Source organism: Schistocerca serialis, chromosome 2, assembly GCF_023864345.2.
Source record: "Schistocerca serialis cubense isolate TAMUIC-IGC-003099 chromosome 2, iqSchSeri2.2, whole genome shotgun sequence".
Classification (NCBI taxonomy): domain Eukaryota; kingdom Metazoa; phylum Arthropoda; class Insecta; order Orthoptera; family Acrididae; genus Schistocerca; species Schistocerca serialis.
Genome location: NC_064639.1, coordinates 308,832,750 through 308,854,024, shown reverse-complemented (window position 1 = coordinate 308,854,024; position 21,275 = coordinate 308,832,750). Strand labels below are relative to the sequence as shown.

Sequence of the window (21,275 nt, the reverse complement as noted above, 5' to 3'; positions counted from 1 at the left end):
ATGAGCGTGTCATTACTGTTTGCAGGTATGCCCAAGCACCATACATCAGTGTTCGGTGCCTCCTTTAGAATAATACATAGTTATAGAATGTGTAGTACTGATCAGTGTCATGGTGTCTCCTTTACAATAGTACATCGTTATACAGTGTGTAGTACTGATCAGTGTTATGGTGTCTCCTTTAGAATAATACATCGTTATACAAAGGGTAGTACTCTATTAGGGGGGTACAGTCATTGTGTTGTAGCTGTACCCTTACCTTGTGCGACTTGGGATATTTTCTTGTAAGTTCTTCATATTCCTGCACATACTACTACAACTATAACATGTAATATTTATCTTGCATAAGTAGGATTCGGTACTTGTTTCAGTGTTCTCGGTTAGTCCTTGCAGTACTCGGGATAGTGAGTCAGCTATAATATTAAGTTTATCTGAGATACGGATTACTTAAAAGACTATTGTTGTAAAAATAACGACCATCGTGCTAAACGTCGGCGTATAAGTTTCCATGACAGGCAACTTAGAGCCTGGTGGTGAGTGTAGACTTTAGTTTTTACCATGGATGTAACACTACATTTCTTAAGCGACCACACGATTCAAGTGCTTCCAGTTCTGTGGTTGAATATGTATGTTCACATTCAGTTAAGAATCTGCTGGCTTACATCTTGTTTTTCCAATTTTTTAATATTCTGGAATAGCCACGAATCCAAACCTGTGCATGAGGCTTCACTGGCTGTACAAAAGTCTTTATCCATACCTGGATGGCATAAGATGTCGGAGTTTATTAGTACTTCTTTAATTGCATTGAAATCGTTCGTACTTTTAGGGGTTCATCACCATAAAGCGTTTTCCTTAAGCAGTAAAGTTGGACTATTTAACAACAGATCAATAACGAATCGACGAAAGAATGAACGCAACCCGAAGAAAGCTTTCAATTATTTCTTTACTTGTGGAAAAGGAAAATTTTTAATTGCACTGGTCTTACCTGGATCTGGAGGTATTCCTCGTGATGTGATAATATGTAGCAAGTGCTATATTTCTTCTCTAGCGCATTTATATTTATGCGACTTTGCCGTAACTTCTGCTTGCGCAAATGTTTCTAATGTCTTTCCCAAAATGTGCAAATGTTCTACACGGGTACGTGTAGCTATTAAACTGCCATCAACATACAATGTGACATTTCCAAGTAGCCCTGGGCCCAACACAGTGTGAAGGGCGGTGTTAAATACTCCAGAACTAACATTTCATCAAAATGATGAAACAAAAAATTGGTAGCTTCTACCTGCAAAGATAAAAGCAGTGTACTTCCTGGATTCAGGTGTTACTTTCAGTTGCCAATAAAAACTTTTTGAATCGATGCTGGTGAGGCATTTGCATCCTAGAAATTTCTGAAATTGTTCTTCCAAGTTCTCTGGCCTAGTATGTAGAAGTAGATTGATTCTGACTATCACACCCAAGTCTAGCACTACCCGAAAGCTTCCGTTAGTTTTATTCACAGAAAGAATTTGACTGCAGTACGGTGACATTGACAGTTCAATTATTTTCCAGGCAAACATATGCTTAATCTCATCCCGCACTGCATTTCGTTTAGTCCAGGGGATTGTATACGTGTTGCAACCGAAAACGCCATGGGGGTGAACTTCCATGTTATACTTATGAGTATTGATTATAACTGGTTTCCGTGTAAAAACTTGTATACAGGGTGAGTCACATAACATTACCGCTGGATATATATCGTAAACCACATCAAATACTGACGAATCGATTCCACAGACCGAACGTGAGGAGAGGGGCTAGTGTAATTGGTTAATACAAACAAAAAAAAAAAAAATGCACGGAAGTATGTTTTTTAACACAAACCTACGTTTTTTTAAATGGAACCCCGTGAGTTTTGTTAGCACATCTGAACATATAAACAAATACGTAATCAGTGCCGTTTGTTGCATTGTAAAATGTTAATTACATCCGGAGATATTGTAACCTAAAGTTGACGCTTGAGTACCACTCCTCCGCTATTCGATCGTGTGTATCGGAGAGCACCGAATTACGTAGGGATCCAAAGGGAACGGTGAAGGACCTTAGGTACAGAAGAGCCTGGAATAGCACATTACGTCCACACGCTAACATCTTTTTATTGGTCTTTGTCACTGACGCACATGTACATTACCATGAGGGGTGAGGTACACGTTCGACGGACGTTTCATAGGACGTGGAGGACGCATGAATTGGCCAGCCCGTTCTCCTGATCTTACACCTCTGGACTTGTTTCTGTGGGGTACGTTAAAGGAGAATGTGTACCGTGATGTGCCTACAGCCCCTGACGATATGAAACAACGTATTGTGGCAGCCTGCGGCGACATTACACCAGATGTACTGCGGCGTGTACGACACTCATTACGCCAGAGATTGCAGTTGTGTGCAGCAAATGATGGCCACCACATTGAACATCTATTGGCCTGACATGTCGGGACACACTCTATTCCACTCCGCAATTGAAAACGGAAACCACGTGTGTACGAGTACCTCACCCCTCATGGTAATGTACATGTGCGTCAGTGAAAAAGACCAATAAAAAGGTGTTAGGATGTGGGCGTAATGTGCTGTTCCAGTCTCTTCTGTACCTATGGTCCATCTCCGTTCCCTTTGGATCCCTACGTAAGTCGGTGCTCTCCGATACACACGATCGAACAGCGGAGGAGTGGTACTCAAGCGTCAACTTTAGGTTACAATATCTCTGGATGTAATTAACATTTTACAATGCAACAAACGACACTGATTACGTATTTGTTTATATGTTCAGATGTCCTAACAAAACTAACAGAGTTCCATTTAAAAAAACGTAGGTTTGTGTTAAAAACATATTTCCGTGCATTTTTTTGTGGTTTGTATTAACCAGTTACACTAGCCCATCTTCTCACGTTCGGTCTGTGGAATCGATTCGTCAGTATTTGATGTGGTTTACGAAATATATTCAGCGGTAACGTTAGGTGACTCACCCAGTATATTGTAGTAACGCAGTATACAAATTATCTTGTTGCTCGTTATCAATTCCAGTGAATTATTTAACCTTATCGCTGACGAGTACTTTCAAATCTTTTACTCATTCACTAGTTACGGATGGGCAATGTGTATAACTGTCATTATTGCCTAACAGTTGCGTTTTACGACCCTGGTAGTATTTAGTATGGTTTAGTTTTTGTCTGTTCAGAACTACTTCAGTTGTCTCTCGGCCATGCATTAAATAACATTTTCCTGATGAGAAATCAATAATTACGTGTTTGTCACCCAGAAAGTCTACCCCTATTAAACTATCAGTGATTCAGTGATTTATTACAAGAAGTGTGAATACCATTACTCCATTTCCAAGCTGCACTGTCAGAAAAATTAGTATCCTAACTGTATCAGACTTAGCAGCAATAGTGGTTATAGTCTAGCATTTCTGAACAGGGAAGTCCAGAACGGGGCCTAGTTCCATCATCTTTTCGTACAGATCATATGACAGAGTACGTATGCCTGCTCCTAACAGAATGTAATTGAAGTGAGCACACCACAAACAATTGCTTGGGTCGCGACCCGTATTACTTCTGTTTGCAGTTCCTGACACCCAGTATTTTCAAGTGTTAACTTCACTGTATTTTAACAGCAATAATCATTCTGTCTGTTTACTACTTTGCTTGCACTGTTACAAGACAGGTTGTTACCATTGTTATTGTTGTTGTTATTATTGTTGTTGTTGTTGTCACCCCACCTCTCCCCCCCCCCCCCCCCCCCCCCCATACAACCACAGCTCAACGTCTGGGGTGAGATGTGACCATATTAGGTTCGGCAATTCTGGTTCGTTTGCCACTTCAGCTATGTGTACTTGTGGATATTGTCTTGTTGTTTAAGTCCCGCTGTTGTTTTTATTGAATGTAGGGGGGTTCCTGTATTAGTTGAATCATTATTCGACGGATACCATCGCCACTGTCCGTTTCGTTCGTTGTCATTTCTATTTGCACCATCAGCCCGCCGATTATTCAGTCTGTCGATTACTGTCATTAAAGTTTCGGTTGTCATGGTCGTTTCTGTGTCAACTATTTCGTCTGTTATTACTGCCACTATAACCAGGATAAAATCTATATGCATTCTTTTTTCTTTTGCTGTTAGGTGAATTCGGACTGTACTTTCGCGGTGCCGAATTCTCTTGCGTCGGCTGATTCGCGAGACCGACGTAACTGACAGAAATCTCGCCGTGCGAGTTGTGTTGGTCGTACTGGCGCGGCGGCATCGAGTGAGCTGAATGACCTCTTCTACTGTTCCGTGAACCGCGAGTATCGTTCTGTATCAAATCTAACGAATCGGGAACAGACAAGACGCACTCAGTGTCCGTCTCTGGTACTTGCACTAGCTTTTCGCGCATCTAGTACGGCAACTTCAGCTTTATGATGTGCAAAACGTCTCACTCCGAAATTAGGTTGTCCTATTAACGGGTAATGTCAAGGTATTTCTCAAAATAGCCCCGCATCCTTCCTTGGAGAGTGTTAAAAATTTATGGGTCGAAAACTTGTTTTATAAGTCTCACTTGGACCGTCCGAGAGCGAAACTTGTTTAATAATTGCTCATAATTAATGCAGGTCTTTGCTGTCTCAGATGCCCATACGGAAGTTTCACCTTTAATTGACCTTCTATGTAGTTGATCTTTTGTCTGTCGGTCCAAGTTCTAGGTAAAGCAGACTTGAGAAAAACGATGGGGCGTACTATTTTCTGCCCCTAGATGAATACTTGGAACTGGCAGTTCTTAAGGAGACTTTCATCTAGTAATGCTGTAGATAGATTTGTTTTGTCCCCGTGTTGTACATCAGATAATGTGAAGGGCTCTGAGTAATATAATTACTCTCATTCCCGTAACTACGTGGAGCTACTATATGATTAGCATTTTCTGGCGTCGGCGCAGCCGTAAGTGATGAATGTACTGTGGTCACTCTCGCTTGCTTTAATTCATACTGCAGACACTACAGTTACATAGGCACGTACTATTGCCATTCCGGCAAGACTTTGTCTACAGTTTGCTAGCGTTGTTTAAGTTGACTGTTCTTGCTTTACGATTTCATTACTACTACGACACTCATTCATCGACCGCTCAACTGCGCGGGGTGGTTTTTCACTGATGCATCGACCAATAAGTTTGTCTTTCTCATATGCCCATTTTGAAAGTTGCTATTAAATGTATTCACCACCTTGTCAAATTGTAACGTGGTCGGTAGCAAAATGTTCAACTTTTGACTGTAAAGCTTGAACTGTACGACTAATAGTGGTTTTTTCTGTAGTAAGCTTATCTACGTTACTTGAAAAAGTCTCACAAACATCACATAAAGTGTACACATTACTAGTCAATGCGTGCTGTTGTTTCTGTAGATTGTCATTCTCCTGTGCTAAGTGATTTACTTTTTTTTCGAAATTCCATCGTACTGTATCCGTGGGTTACATACAGAAGCTGTTAAGTCAGAGAGTTGTGTTGTTAACTTACAAGGCTAACTTCACAAGGTCGACTGAGGATCGTACGCTTGCTCTCACTGTTTGATTGTCACTAGTATTTGGTTGTGGCTCCATATGAATATCGCATGACATTGAAATGTTTTCCTGTTGTGTAATGTTTTCTGGTATGGCAGCATTAACATCTTCCATCTCGGTATCTGTTGCACGTTCATAACCTTCTTCACTCGGAACTATATTGTTATGATTTCCACTAACCACGTTTGCCTTTTTACCAATATTTACCATAATATTATGAACTGAATAATTTGCAAATAAATGCTGGTAAGCAAGTACAGTAGACGTTAATGCTGACGTTCGCTAATTACAACACAAATATTTTCCGTGTTAATAATTACGGTGCGCCATTACGATCTGTGGTGTCACCGCCAGACACAACACTTGCTAGGTGGTAGCCTTTAAATCGGCCGCGGTCTGTTAGTATACGTCGGACCCGCGTGTCGCCACTATCAGTGATTGCAGACCGAGCGCAGCCACACGTCAGGTCTAGTCTAGAGAGACTCCCTAGCACTCGCCCCAGTTGTACAGCCGGCTTTGCTAGCGATGGTTCACTGTCTACATACGCTCTCATTTGCAGAGACGACAGTTTAGCATAGCCTTCAGCTACGTCATTTGCTACGACCCAGCAAGGCGCCATATTTAGTTACTATAATTACTTCAAGAATGTATTCTGAACAGATAATATTGGGAATCATGTACCGTCAAGAGCGACGTTCATCATTAATGGATTAAAGTTAAGTATCAAACTAATTACGTCCGTTTTCTGAATTCTCATTCCTTATCATGTTCCAGACCTCACGTCAGTATAGTTCTTCCCTCCTCACGCCAGCCTGCATGAGCTAAAACGCGTGCATTTCGGCCTCCACTCGTAACGCGGTGTTGGCTCTTCTGCTAACACAAAACGATCTTAGGCTAACTACTCTACGTATTGCTGTATTCGCTATTATGAATCGTACTGTAGTGTAGAGAAGAGCCGGCCAGAGTGACCGTGCGGTTCTAGGCGCTACAGTCTGGAGCCGAGCGACCGCTACGGTCGCAGGTTCGAATCCTGCCTCGGGCATGGACGTGTGTGATGTCCTTAGGTTAGTTAGGTTTAAGTAGTTCTAAGTTCTAGGCGTCTGATGACCTCAGAAGTTAAGTCTCATAGTGCTCAGAGCCATTTGAACCATTTTTGTAGAGAAGATATGCAACTATCTAAATAAATAAATAAATAAGCGAAGGAAATCAACCTAGCACGCATTGCAATCAAGCAGAAAATCGCAATCAGTCAATTTATCATACCTTTTGCTGTCTTCAGACTTCCAAAAATGGTTCAAATGGCTCCAAGCACTATGGGACCTAACATCTGAGATCATCAGTCCCCTAAGACTTAGAACTACTTAAACCTAACTAACCTAAGGACATCATACACATCCATACCCGAGGCAGGATTCGAATCTGCGACCGTAGCAGTAGCGCGGTTCCGGACTGAAGCGCCTAGAACCGCTCGGGCACAGCGGCCGGCTCTTCAGATTTCACCAATTTAAAATTTTCTTTTGTGATTTTTTTCTTGCTATTTAATTTACCCCTTCTTTAATAACTTCGTTTTAATGTTATTGTGTCCTCTACATTTGTGTTATTTATTCCATATAGTCGCTCGATCAGGCAACAAAGATAAACAATCATGAGTTAATACAATACAAGTTTGAGAATAAATGTAGAGGTGCGGTCACCAGCGTACGTTACGTTACAATAAAATAAAATATTATCTTTTTCTGATCGATCTCCATATAAAACTTCTACATTTCCTCTAGTGATTGTTCCATGTCGCTGTTCGGAAACACGCAAGTTCCTGATGTGCTCCGTCATCATTTAGAATGTGGTTAATGGGAATAACAAATCCCGATATGATAATCGTTAATTGCTGTGATAATCGTGATACGTGTTCGAACTTCCTCACTAAAGATGAAGAATCATCTCTAGAATGAATTCGAAATAAGTCAATAAAAATATCACCAATGGTGGATCGGAAGCCACATCAGTCCCTTACGTATCGTCCACAATTGATCTGAAAAGTATTGTAAAATTGACACGTTAGTAGAGCAAAATTTTGGGGGGAAAATGACTGGATCACTAACATAATGAGTACAGTAAATCACGAAGTAACAGCAGTACAAGAAAGAGTTGCTTACACACGACTGATCAGATGCAGAAGATGAAGAAGGACAAAGCACTTGTCTAGCTGCCTCCCAAAACCTGTGAAATCTGATCCTTCTTTTATTTATAAAGATAGAAATGAAATCTTTGACATATATTTTAAAACCCTTACTGATTTTCCATGACCAGAAGCAGATTTATTGTGTGCAGGTACCGTCTGCAGAAGACGACGTTATATGGGTCTCGCTCCGCCAACGGCACATGGAATGGCATTGTGGGTCGTGTGGCGAGCGGTGAGTTGGATGTCGGCCTATCCACCATGATGGTCACCCCGTCGCGCCATGAAGTGATCGACTTCTCAGTGCCGTTCTTCTTCACAAGGTGAGTCTGCCGATTACGAAACTACGGAAACATACTGCTGAAACGTTCTGCGACAGTTCTCACAACAATGAAGCGCACAGCCGATAATGCAACCCGTTAGTTAAATCTTACCTACACACTCAGCCCAGTGATAAGAACATCGCTCCTGGAGCAACAAAAAATCCGGATCCATAACCGCTGCAGAATCAGCATATTATGTTGCAATGAAATTTCATGTATGATATGTCATTTACATGTTGCATTTATTAACATTATTACAAAGATGTTCAATATGATTACCTTACTGTCCTGACGCAAAACGTTGCTGTCAGTTTCGTTGATTCCTCGTAGCATGCCCTCATTCCGAAGCGTCATAAATTGTTCTCACTCCGAAGCGTCATGGCCGTGTAACAGCGGCTGATTTTCGACCCCTCACGTCACTCAGTTTTGACTGCAGAACTTTTGCATGGGCTGTGAGCAGCATATTGTTCTTATTGCTTGGTCGCGTAACTGGTAAAAAACAACATTGTTGCCTCCCTGGCCGTACAATTTTGACTCGAGTGGCACAATTTAGGGATGTGGTTTCGGTGGCGGCTGTTACATCTATTCGTTACGTTATTGCCTTTTTAGACTTTTCTAAGACATTTGATGGCGTTAGTCACGCCTATTGGAGATTGTTGGCCTTACCGCTCCTGCATGTGTCGTTCTTACAAGAACGCTGCAGGGTCAGTGGTAGTCAACGGACGGCTGACGTTGTCGGTTGTTATCTGTCGGGAAGTGCCACAGGGCAGTCCACTCTTTACGTCTTTGTTTGTCTTTTGAACCGTTGTTGTGGCAAGTATCTGATCGGCTGTCATGTTTCAAAACTCTTCTGGCGGGAACCTCACCGTTAGGGCGTAAACCGACGACGTGGTGGTCTTCCTTCGTCGAAGAGAGGAAGTCTCCTTGTTAAAAATAATTAATAACTTCAGCAAATAAGTACAGAGTAGTAATTCGAATTTCAGATGACCGTTTAAATGAGGACAAGCGAAAATTCGTCATCCTGCTCGGCACTGAGTACGCTGTGCTTTCTTGGGCACATTTTGTGAATCGGCATACATGTTTGGAATTTGTCGTTGATAGTTTCCCGCTGAATAAGGTGGTTTAGAAATGGAAATATCAATATATATATATATATATATATATATATATATATATATATATATATATCAATATATATATCAAGGGTGCCGTACTGGAATATGAACGACGCTCACTTACCATTTTGCAGAAAGTACGGATATTTTGTGTGTTTCATTCTGCTGAAGTGGAGTGTTTAGGGATGCTAGTTGTTAATTGTCAACAACGTTTGTACCATACTTTTTTTAATACAGAAATTGCTTTGTCACACACATCACAGAATCAGCATTTGCAATATGGCGGCTCTGGACTACACCCTTATATTCGACCCTTTCCACACATTAACACCGTTTTCTGACTGTACATAATGATAGACACCGCCCACCGCAGTTGGCGTTCTCGTAACTAATAACTTCACTTTATATCTTGTTTAACATCTGAAATATGCACTCGCGGCCGTTGTTTTAGAGCCGCCCGGTTACTCGACCGTGCGTTTTGAGTGGCTGCTCGCGACTGACTCGCCCTGTCTTCCTGAAGGACAAGAAAGACCACCCCAACTTTCTCCCTCAGTCAATAAGGACACTTCTCGCGTTTCATATATATATATCCAGACTTTCAGCCAATGGGCGTTCAGATCGCTGTTGCTATGCGGATCTGACGTCATGTTTGCGGACATTGTGACGGAAGTTTGTCTTGGAACACTGTCTGAGATTGTAAGATCCTACTTCCGAATAGTCGGATCTTGTTCCTACTAAGATTGCACAACATTACCTCCTATGATTTCATCACTAATGCTCCATGCTGACGCTTAATTGTCAAATGTACATGTAACCTAGCTGCTACTGAGCATTCCCAATCGCATAATTATGCATAATATTTGGCTTAAATACGTGAAGGGAATGCACATATGCATTACACGATTTATATGGAAAGATCGTATCTTTAAACTACATTACAAGATTCTGGCGAAGCCGCGCGCGGAATGAGGCTTGGCTTTCTCAGAAATCGCACGTATTGTATGTCTGACGCATGTTACTGATTGTTACCCGGGCCCAGTAGGGAGGCGGAGGGGGGGTGGATCTGGCAACTACGCTGGCTGCGCTGGAACTCGCGTTGTTCCAAAACTGACATTTTCTACGAAGAAGCGTTTACGAAGTTCCATTGAAAGTGGATGTGTCTAACTGCAGGGAGCATCTGTATATCCGAGAGCCTGAGGAGGAGCAGTTCGAGTGGGATGGTTTCCGGCGCCCCTTCGATGGCCGCCTCTGCGTCTGCACCTTTGCCCTAATGTTGGTCGTCTGGGCCGTCCTCAGGGTGCACCGAAGATATACGGAGACTGGCAGAAACCCTCTGGACGGGGGGCGAGTCTACAGCGACTTCCTGCACGTCATCGGAATATTCTGCATGCAAGGTACGCCACTTTTCCTCGTTTACCTTAGCGACAGTCTAAAGTATCAGAAAACCGTCCTTCAGACATATCACAGGTTCCTATCAAACTATTTTTCTGAGGTAAGGTTACGATTCAGACGGTTTTGTGTGATCGTGTCCCAGAGACCAGGACGATTGTGGAGAGGAAAAAACATTGGGCTATATACTGAATAGGCCACTGATCTCGATAATATACGTGTAACCTGACTGTAGTATTCGCTGTCTACGCAAGAGCACTAATTTCAGGCTGGTACGTCAAACGTCTGTTGACCACAGGATTTGGCCAGATTTGACCCAGTAAACGTTAACAAAAGCTGGGCGGTTGCTGCGCTCATTATTGTCAATGTGAGGTTTTAACATACAGATTTTTTCCAGCATAAATTCTCACTCGGCAGTTGAGAGTGTGCTGGTTTGATGCTTCCTGACACACTAAAACTGTGTGCCGGGCCGTGATTCGAACCTGGGATCTTTGCCTTTCGTGGACAGGTGCTTACCGACTGAGCTATCTAAATACGACACAGATCTCTCGTCACATCTTTACCTCCGCCAGTACCTGACCCTTCTCTTTCGACTTGCGAAAGGCAGTGTTCTGGGTTAGAGTTCCGTTCCGAAACACAATTTGAGCTGCCAGGAAGCTTCAAAACAGCTGAGTTCTCCGCTGAAGAGTGGGAGCCACCCTGAAATGACTTTTAGATTTGTTTTGATATTTTTCTAGGCATTAAACAGTACGGGACCTGACGACATGCCACAGACTGTACATACAGTCCAGTGAAATTAATGCTAATGCCTACACTTGAATGTTGCGTAAAAATTAGGATTCTATAAATGTGCTTCAGTAAAACGAATTGTTATGAAGTACTTAAAATCAGAGTGATTAGAGCCGACACAGAGGCATACCGACAATCGTTCTTTCCACGAACAATACGAGACTGGAATAGAAGGGAGAACCGATAGAGGTACTCAAGGTACCCTCCGCCACACACCGTCAGGTGGCATGCTGAGTATGGATGTAGATGTAGGTGCATACTTAAAATCAAACCACTGTTTGTGATTTGGTTGCTTTCGAAGGAAGTACTCGGCCGTAAGATCGAACACCATTGGTAACGTCCATACATGTCAACATAATTTGTTGAACTCACAATTATACAATTAAAGCAGATCACGTTAATTAAGAAAAGAAGACTCAAATGTAGAATTCTGATACTTTGTAAAAATTTGAAAACCAAGTGAAATTAAAAACATTCAACAATTAGGTACAGTGTGTTAATTAAGAGAAAACTTTCATGATTTAAATATTTAACCAAGCCTTAAACCCTTTAAAATTAATAAATAGGAAAGGGACTTTAATAATTTAAGGGGGAGATAATACTGAATAACAGAAACTAGCTCCCTCTGCCCCACAAATGTGATGTGTGGCTTCAATTTCACAAGCGTGTGAGAATCAAGAGGAGCAGTGTCACCCCGACGTCACAGATTTCCACCCCCCCCCCCCCCCTCCCTCTCCTTGACGGAAACCCAAAAAAGGCATTGAGACGGCTTACATTTAAGTAAGAATTCTGCTGCAACGGGAGCGGACATTACAGACGCTAAGAAACCCAACTTAAGCAAACACTGCCTAAGCGGAATACAGTAAACAATACACCCAAAACAGCAGCTTAAGCTCCCCGTAATAGAGGGTAATTTACAGTGCCACAATGAAACCCAAATTTACAGAATACCTCTTCACGTGAAATATGCAGCTTGGGAAGAAACACACTTCAATAATAATTATAACCATCCAATAATAGTCTTAAAAAGCCAAGACACACTGTAATTAGACTAAACAGTGCAGACACTTAAGAGAGAAGCTAAGCAGAGCACCTTGTTTGACAGTCAGTGTCTTAAGGAAAAAAACAAATAGATAAAGATACGGCTGGTAAGAGGGATTAACTGTCACCAATTTCACCCCAAACGATAACGAACTGGCCGCCACACCAACATCAGAGGTTCTCCAAACAATTGTGCATTATTAAGCGGCCTACAAATCACCAAGTACTTAAAAACCTGCTGACCATTTAATAAGTCCTGTGGCGATGGTCGGACACACAAATGTCAGTATGGACACGAGAGGTTTGCCGTGGTCACCGATCAAGAAAAGAGGCGCAGTTGACAGCAAGAGGACCGCGGAATAAAACGACTGAAAATACTCTGGCCAGTAATCCGAGCCCCGATGAGGAACCTCTCCTCGCATGCACTACACGCCACTATCGGCGCCTCATAAGTCGACCCAGCAGCTCCGGCCCGTGTGCCTCGAAGCCCTGCTAGCCACATACTGAACGCCACTACACGTCCCGGCAGCCCGACCACAACCCCGCCTTCCAATGCAAAGATGGAATTTAAAGACGTGGGGCGACTATCTCTCGTGAGCAGACTGATCACTTTTTCCCCCGCTATTTGTACGCTCCTAGTCAGTTAGTTACGTATTTCATACATCATTTGAACGGTTATTTTATTGAAATGATGTAGGACGACTCAGTTTATGGAGAGTGCATACCTGTTTAACATTAATGACCACATTATTTGTAGTACTATTCATGCAACGACACTTAAAACTAAGTTTTTATTTTCAGAAATTCTTGCATGCTGTATAGGGAGCTGTCCAGGAGATTAAATTCAGTAGTGAATATATGTAATGCGATGGTGCAGTTGAGATACATAACTCATTGAAGAGATGCCTACATGACGCCTGCTTATGAACACCACATGTTATTCTTATTGCTCGGTTTTGCACAATCGATACTATCTTTCTAAGAGATGAGTCACCTCAGGAAATTATTGTTGAGTGGAAATATGCTAAAGATATTAGGAGGTTGATCCGCTTGTTACCAAAACCAACAATTAAACGAAGAGCAAAAATAGCTGAAATTAATTATTGCAGAAGCTCAGTAATACGCTTCTTTCAGTTCAAGAATTCAACAATATACACACCCAAAAGTTTGGAGCAATCTACCCTATTTACTGACTCTTTCTCATTTCCTACATCAATTGTTGGCAGACTGTATTTGTTGTACAGAACTGAGTATAGCGCATTGTTTCAAAATCGAAGAAAGGTCCACTTTCTGAGAAACAATTAACAGTTCTTTGAAAAACATGATTAGGAATCTGGTCTGTCTCTTTCCCTCTAATGGGATTTTTTATAACACTAGAATTGTTTGCAAAAAGTGCCAACGCTGCTTGTTGAATGTTAAGTATATAAGGAATAGGAGGGAACCAAAAATCGAAACATATGAGGATCCCTTTGTGATTTCTCCCTAGTCACTACATTTTTCTACCTTTCGAGCATTGTTCAAATTATTCAGCACAACGTTTAGCGATCTGTTTTTTTTTTTTTTAAGTATCATTCAGACCAGTTGCTTGTAAAGCCATCAGTTCCGTAAAGCTTAAATTTTTCTAAGAGTGTGAGATGATTTACACAATCAAATGCCTTGGAAAGCTCACAACTAATGTCAACTGGCGAAACAAAAATGGTTCAAATGGCTCTGAGCACTATGGGACTCAACTTCTGAGGTCATTAGTCCCCTAGAACTTAGAACTAGTTAAACATAACTAACCTAATTACACCACACACATCCATGCCTGAGGCAGGATTCGAACCTGCGACCGTAGCGGTCTCACGGTTCCAGACTGCAGCGCCTAGAACAGCTCGGCCACTTCGGCCGGCAACTGGTGAAATCTTATCATTTAAAGCTTGCAGTATTTGGTCTATAAATGGTATTCTCAGTCAAGCAAACCTTCGGGAATGCAAATTGTGATACGCAATGCAAATTGTTTCTCCTTAAATGTGAAACTACTCTTGAGTACAATACTTCTTCGAAAATTTTTGAAAAATATGTAACGAAACTGGACGATAATTATTTAATCTTTCTGATCACCTTTCTGACTAAGCGGTTTAAGAACTGCATATCCTAATCTGTCTGGAAAAGTCCTCTTCTCTGCTGATGCAACACAGAGGACATTACAACAACTTTTCAGGATTCAGTTTGAAATTCCATCAACACCATATGAGCTCTCGTTTTTTAGAATTCTTGTAATTCTGTTAATTTCAGTGAAGAATGTTGGTGCTACCTCTAGTTGATTAAGGTTTTGTGGAATGGTATTTTTAATATATTCTCTTTCTTCTTCTACTGAAACATTTAATCTTATATTTGGTGACATATTTAGGTAGTGACATTAAAAGCACTCGCAACAAGTGAATAATCAGTCTCAACAATGTCATTTAGTTTAATTGTTATGTTATCTCGTTGACTGATAGGCTGTCCTGTTTCCTGTTTGATAATATATTATTACGTACATTATTTATTTCTGTCAGAACATTCATAATTCTGCCTATTTAAATGACTTTATTTAAAATACGACAGTATTTTTTTTGTAGTGTGCAAATAATGTCAGATCTTGACTTATTCTGGGATGCATAAATTTCCCTCTGACTTGAGATCTTAATTACCTTAGTTATCCCTGATTTACTTGTTTTTCAAATGGATTTAATGGATAACATTTTAGGAACACATCTTCCTGATGTTGACGCAAAACCACTAGGGAGTAAATTGATTTAGACATTCGCGTCTCCTTCTCTATGTATCTCATCCCATACCACCTCTTTTAACTTAATCTTAAAACACTGTATCCTGTCCACATTAATAAGCCTCACTGCTTTGTATGAACCTACCTCATGGTTGTAAGCTGCTGTATTGTTTAATTTTATTAATAAAGTATCATGATCATCCATTAACAAATGGATACAAATTAATTGTTTGAGCTGGAACACTGCGTATAAATACGTTATCCATCAGGGTCCTGTTATCTTGCTGCACACGACTTGCGAAATCTATCTTGTGAATGAAAATACGTTGCCTACGTTGCAAATTCATTTTCTGACCGACCGAAGGTGTTTTATAATGCAAACCAACGTATGTAATGATGAAAATACGAACATCTTTGTGAATGTATTTCGTTAGAAGAAAATTCAGACGGACATTCCCCGTAAGCTGCCTTCTAACATAAATATGTAACGCAATCATTTTGGTTACGTGTTTGTAATTGTGCCCGTGTGGGGTTTGCTAGTCCCCCAACGGGCACCTCCCCAGGTGAGGGATAGGGGATGCTCTCTAGATATAGAGGGTACCGGGGAAATAAAATACCCGGGGTGGACCAAAACTAGCACGGGCAGGAGAGGCTGCTCAGCTGCGGTGAAGGCAACCCTCCTAGGGGTAGAGTACTCCAAAATCAAGACTCCTGGTCCTCCAGGTTGGGGGTTGTGCAGAGGACTACCAACACACTCATGTAAAAAAAACGAAACGGTCAGGATACTCAACGCCAGCCTCGGAAACAGGACAGGATTTACTGGAACAAAAACTGGCAAAGCTACAAGGATTTCTCTTTTGGACCACGGAATATTAGATGCCTGTATCGTCCTGGAACTGCCCAAATGCTAGCAAACGAATTAAGAAAATATAGAGTGCAACTGGTAGCTCTCCAAGAAGTAAGATGGCAGGGAAAAGGTTCACTGAAAATATCAGATGGGACAATAATGTATGGAGAGTGAGGTCAGCGCCATGAATTTGGAACCGGTTTCTAGATTCATAAATCAATAGATGACTCAGTAAGGGAGCTCAAACATGTTAATAATGTACCATACATAACTATTCAAACGCACACGCACCCACCAAAGATAAGGATGACAATACGAAAGAAGAATTCTACAGACAACTGGAACAAACGTACAACTTATTAGGTAGGCACACTGTGAAAATAGTGTTAGGAGATCTTAATGCCAAAGTAGAAAAGGAAGAAATCTACAAGCCAACCATCGGCAATTTCAGCTTACATGAGGAAAGTTCAGAGAATGGGGTTCGACTTATAAACTTTGCAATGACAAATGGTCTCACGATAAGCAGCACAAAATTTCAACATAAACGCATTCATTTAAGAACATATATCACCATATTGAAAGGTAGTCGATCAAACAGATCATGTAGCTATCCAGAAAGGATTCCAAAACAGTATTAAAGACGTCAGAACCTTTAGGGAAGCGGATTGTGACACAGACCACATGTTAATAATATCAAAAATGAAAGTGAAGCTCAAAAGAAAAGCAAATAGAAATAGAGAAGAAATTACAAGATATAACACAGGAAACCTGGCGAAAGTAGATATAAACGAAAATTTTGCAAAATAAATTAAAAGAAATCTAAAAATACCGAGACTGACCAATGTCGAACCATAGGATGTCGAAAGCAGATGGAGACACCTGAAGGGCTGTGTTCAAGAAGCAGCTTCCAAAATCATAGGTGAAAGAAAACGCCTAATAAAATTTGGTTTAACACAAAGGGTCAAGAAAAAGTGCTGGAAAGAAGAAATGCGAGGAATGCATAGATTAAAGAAAGGGACAATATTACATTGAAGGAAAGATACTATCAACTCTGACAAGAAACGCAAAGAACCCTAAGACAAGAGAAAAGGGGATACTGTAACAATATTATCAGAGAAGCAGAGGATGATTTCCAACATCATTGGACAAGGCAGATGTATCAAAATACATAAAAAAATCCTTTGGTAAATTCAGTAAAAGGGAACAGTTTATAAAGGATCAGTATGGAAAAATATTGACCAACAAAAGTGACATACAAAACAGATGGAAGACATACTTTTCACAACTTCTCAACCGCAATGACCTACAGTCTTACTTTAAATTGGAAGAACCTGATACAGTTGATACAGCTGATACAGTTACTACCCCACCAGTAAATGATAAACAGCAAGCAATAAAGAAATTAAAGAATAACAAGGCTTGTGGCGAGGACAAGATGCAAGAAATTAAAGAATAACAAGGCTTTTGGCGAGAACAAGATATACGCTGAGTTATTAAAGAATGGAGGCCCACAACTGGAATTAGAAATACAGGCGTTAATAGAAACAATTTGGGAGATAGAATCGATTCCTGCAGATTGGAAAACTGATCCATTAGTTTGTAATAACTACAGTGAAATTGTCTTACTGGATGTCACCTACAAAATCTTATCGAGCTGCTTATTAAACAGGCTGATACCAATAACAGATGAACTGGTTGGGGACTAACAACGTAGTTTCCGCGAAAACAGATCCACATTACATCACTTATTCACTCTAAGACAGGTAACTGAGAAGGAGTGGGATTTGATTATAGATGTCCACATATTATTCGTACATTTTAAAAAGGCCTATGATAGCATACACCGACAGACACTCCTAAATATAATGAAGAAATTTAAAATAACATCAAAATTAATCAGATCAGTTAAAATGTGTATAGATGAAACTTTATGTCGCATAAAGTCACCGATAGGAGAAACTGAATATTTTAAGGTGTACACTGGACTGAGACAAGGGGATGCCATTTCACCTATTTTATTTAACCTTGTCCTAGAGAACATCGATAGAGAATTTTCTAAAACCAGTCCACAAGGGATCCAACTACAGGATGTGAACATTACAAGACTTGCCTATGCAGATGATGTAGCAGTAATAAGTAATTCCAAAAGAGAATTAATCAGAATGATGCAAAATTACAACAAAATTGCTGACGAACAGGATTACATGTTAATGAAGCAAATACAGAATACCTGCCCATAAGTAAGAAAACCAGAAAAGATGAACCTCTGACTGTAGATGGATTCAATTTCAAGACTGTTGACCACTTCAGGTACCCAGGAAGTCTTTTTAGTAATAACAACAGAAGAGATATAGAAATATATGTCCGTTTATTAACAGCAAACAAGACACTTTTTAGTTTCATCAAAATTCTAAGAAAAAGATCACTTAGCAGTAAATTCAGAATCCGCTTATATCAATCGACCATTATACCTGTGATGTTATATGGATGTGACACGTTAATATTTAGAAAGAAAGGTGAAGAAAGCTGTTAATATTCGAGAGAAAAGTACTAAGGAAAATTTTTGGACCTGTATACTACTAAAATAACATGGAATGGAGAATAAGAAGAAATGAAGAATTAAGAGGGCTGTACAAACACCGTAACATCGTCGAAGTGCTCAAGAGGAGAAGGTTGAATTGGGTGGGCCATATAGGAAGAATGACAGAGAATAGACCACCTAGAATGGCATTCAGCAGAACAATAGATGGAACGAGAGGAAGAGGGAGATCCAGAATCAGATGGCGGGATAACATTTGGGAGGACACAACTAGGATGAACAGCAACAGCAACTGGACAAACAGCGCATTGGACAGGCAGAAGTGGAAGAGGCTCATAGAGCAGGCGTATGGTCGATAAGGCCCTTGCCACATGAACTGTAAAGTAAAGTAAGTTTGTAATTGTGAATTATTGTTTATCCTAGAGCACCTCGCCAGGAAATCAGTGTAAGATTTTTTTTTACGAAAGCATGAAAAAACGGTCTGATGTTGAGTTGTTCGAAACGGTAACGGTACTTTTTGAGTAAAATAACCTAAAACTAATTTATGGCTGGTTTCTGTGCACCATCAACAGTTTCTTTCATATAAGAGCCACGGTCGTCAATCATGTCTTTATCCGACAAATATGTATGAATAAAAGAAGTCTACAAGAATGCAATTAAAATTCTCGGTGAAGGGATGTAAATGATAATATTGTCTGATGGCGTGGCTATCCTCAGTGAGAATGATGAAGAATTTTAGAATCTGATGGATGTTATGCGCAGAGTAACAAGTGCAGAATAAGGGTTCAGAGTAATCTGCAAAAAGACAAAAGTAATGAGACGTAGCAGAATTGAGAATAGCGTGAAACTTAACATCAACACTGGCGACCACGAAGTATATGATATTATGAAATTCTTCTGTTTTGGAAGCTAATTAAGCCATGACGGATGAAACAGGGAGGACATAAAACTCCGACTAGCACAGGGGAAAGGGCATTCTTGTCCAAGAGAACTCTACTGTTATCAAACAAAGGCCTTAATTTGAGGAAGAAATTTCTGAGAATCTATGTTTGGAGTACAGAATTGTGTGATAGTGAATCACGGACAGTTGAAAAGCTGGAACAAAAGAGAATCAAAGCGTTTGAGGTGTGGCGCTACAGAACAATGTTGCAAATTAAGTGCAGTGGTAAACTAAGGAATGACGAGGTTCTCCGCAGAAAGAAACATACGGAAAATGCTGACAAGCAGAAGGGGCAGGACGACAGGACACATGTTACAGCATCGGACAATAACTTCCACGTTACTAGAGGGAGCTGCAGTGGGTAAGAACAGCAGGGTAAGACAGGTATTCGAAACAAGCAACAAATCAACAAATGATCGAAGAGTCCACGGGGCTACTGCCGTTTCACAGTGTCCAACGAACAATATTTCGGCCATGAGCCATGTGGCCGTAGTAGGTGCGCTGACGAACTGAACTCCTGAGGACACACAGCCGACTAGTGTCCCCTGCCCCCGAGTTGCACCGTCCGCAGTCCGCACCCGCGGCCGCACGTCAGCGTCTGCGATAGCTTTGAGTAAGTTCTCTGCCCGCCATGTTCGCCAGATCGTTTTCTTTGCAGAGATTCTACTTAGCTAAACTCAGTGTTGGATCCCATACATCGTTATGATCATAACCGTAATCCCGGTTGATGAGATCGTCCTCGGTGTGAGTTTCTACGACCTGTCTAACGACGCTGTCCGAGTATTTGGAAGTCTGTGCCAAGATCCTTGTACGTTTGTACTCCATCGCGCGATTCTCGAACAAACAGTGCTTTGCGACTGCTGACTTCTTGGGATACATCAGTCAAGTGTGCCTCTGGTGTTTTCGGGAACGATCTTCGAATGTACGCACTGTCCATCCAATATATGTCCTCCCACATTGACACGTAATCTGGTATATTCTGGCCTTGACGCTTCCCAAGAATGCTCGTATTTTATTGGGCTTCTTTATTGTGCGCCCGATTTTTCCCGGTAGTGCGCCAGTGTACGGTATAAAGGCAGTGACTGCCTCGTCCTCCATGACTTCCTCCGTGACTTTTTCCGTCTGCACAAATGGTTCAAATGGCTGTAACCACTGTGGCACTTAACATCTGAGGTCGTCAGTCCCCTATACTTACAACTAACCTAAGGACATCACACACACCATGACCGAGGCAGGACTGGAACTTGTGACAATAGCAGCAGCGCAGTTCCGGACTGAACCCCTAGAACCGCTCGGCCACAGCGGCCTGCCCGTCTGCACAGATTGTACTGTTGTGGTGGAGCGGAGAGCGCCCCTAAACTTCCATTCTGGGTATCAGTTTTTTTTTTTTTTTTTTTGGAGTACGGTTCTGAGTTGTTCCAGCTCCTGGGGCAGACTCTTTCGTCTGAATTTGCGCGCGTCTTGTGTATCGGTGGTTTTAGTACTCCATTTCTCTGCGAAGGGTGGTGGCAGGCGTGTGTACGCAGATACAGGTCAGTGTGCGTTTTCTTCCGATACACGCCGTGACCCAAGGTGCCGCCAGCACTTCTCTTGACCATGACGTCCAGGAATGGTAATCTTCCTCCTGCTAAGGTCTCCATGGTGAATTTGATGTTGGGATGTGTGCAGATCAAATGTGTAAGGAAGTCAAGGTGTTCGCCTTTTACATGGGGCAACATAAAGATTATCCACATAACGTAAAAAGCACGTGGGTTTCTATTTGGATGACACAAGAACTTCCTCCTCGAAGTACCCCATACACAAATTAGCGACCACAG

The 21,275-nt window shown here is 41.3% G+C and overlaps 1 protein-coding gene across 1 annotated transcript in view; it reads left to right on the top strand.

Moving 5' to 3' along the window:
- The window catches only part of LOC126455932 (glutamate receptor ionotropic, kainate glr-3-like), a 134,101-nt gene that overhangs the window by 65,908 nt on the left and 46,918 nt on the right, over positions 1-21,275 (top strand). Inside the window, exons 5-6 of the mRNA XM_050091691.1 lie at positions 7,876-8,046; positions 10,332-10,555. Coding sequence (XP_049947648.1) covers positions 7,876-8,046; positions 10,332-10,555 — 395 coding nt within the window. The remainder of the gene's footprint in view (positions 1-7,875; positions 8,047-10,331; positions 10,556-21,275) is intronic.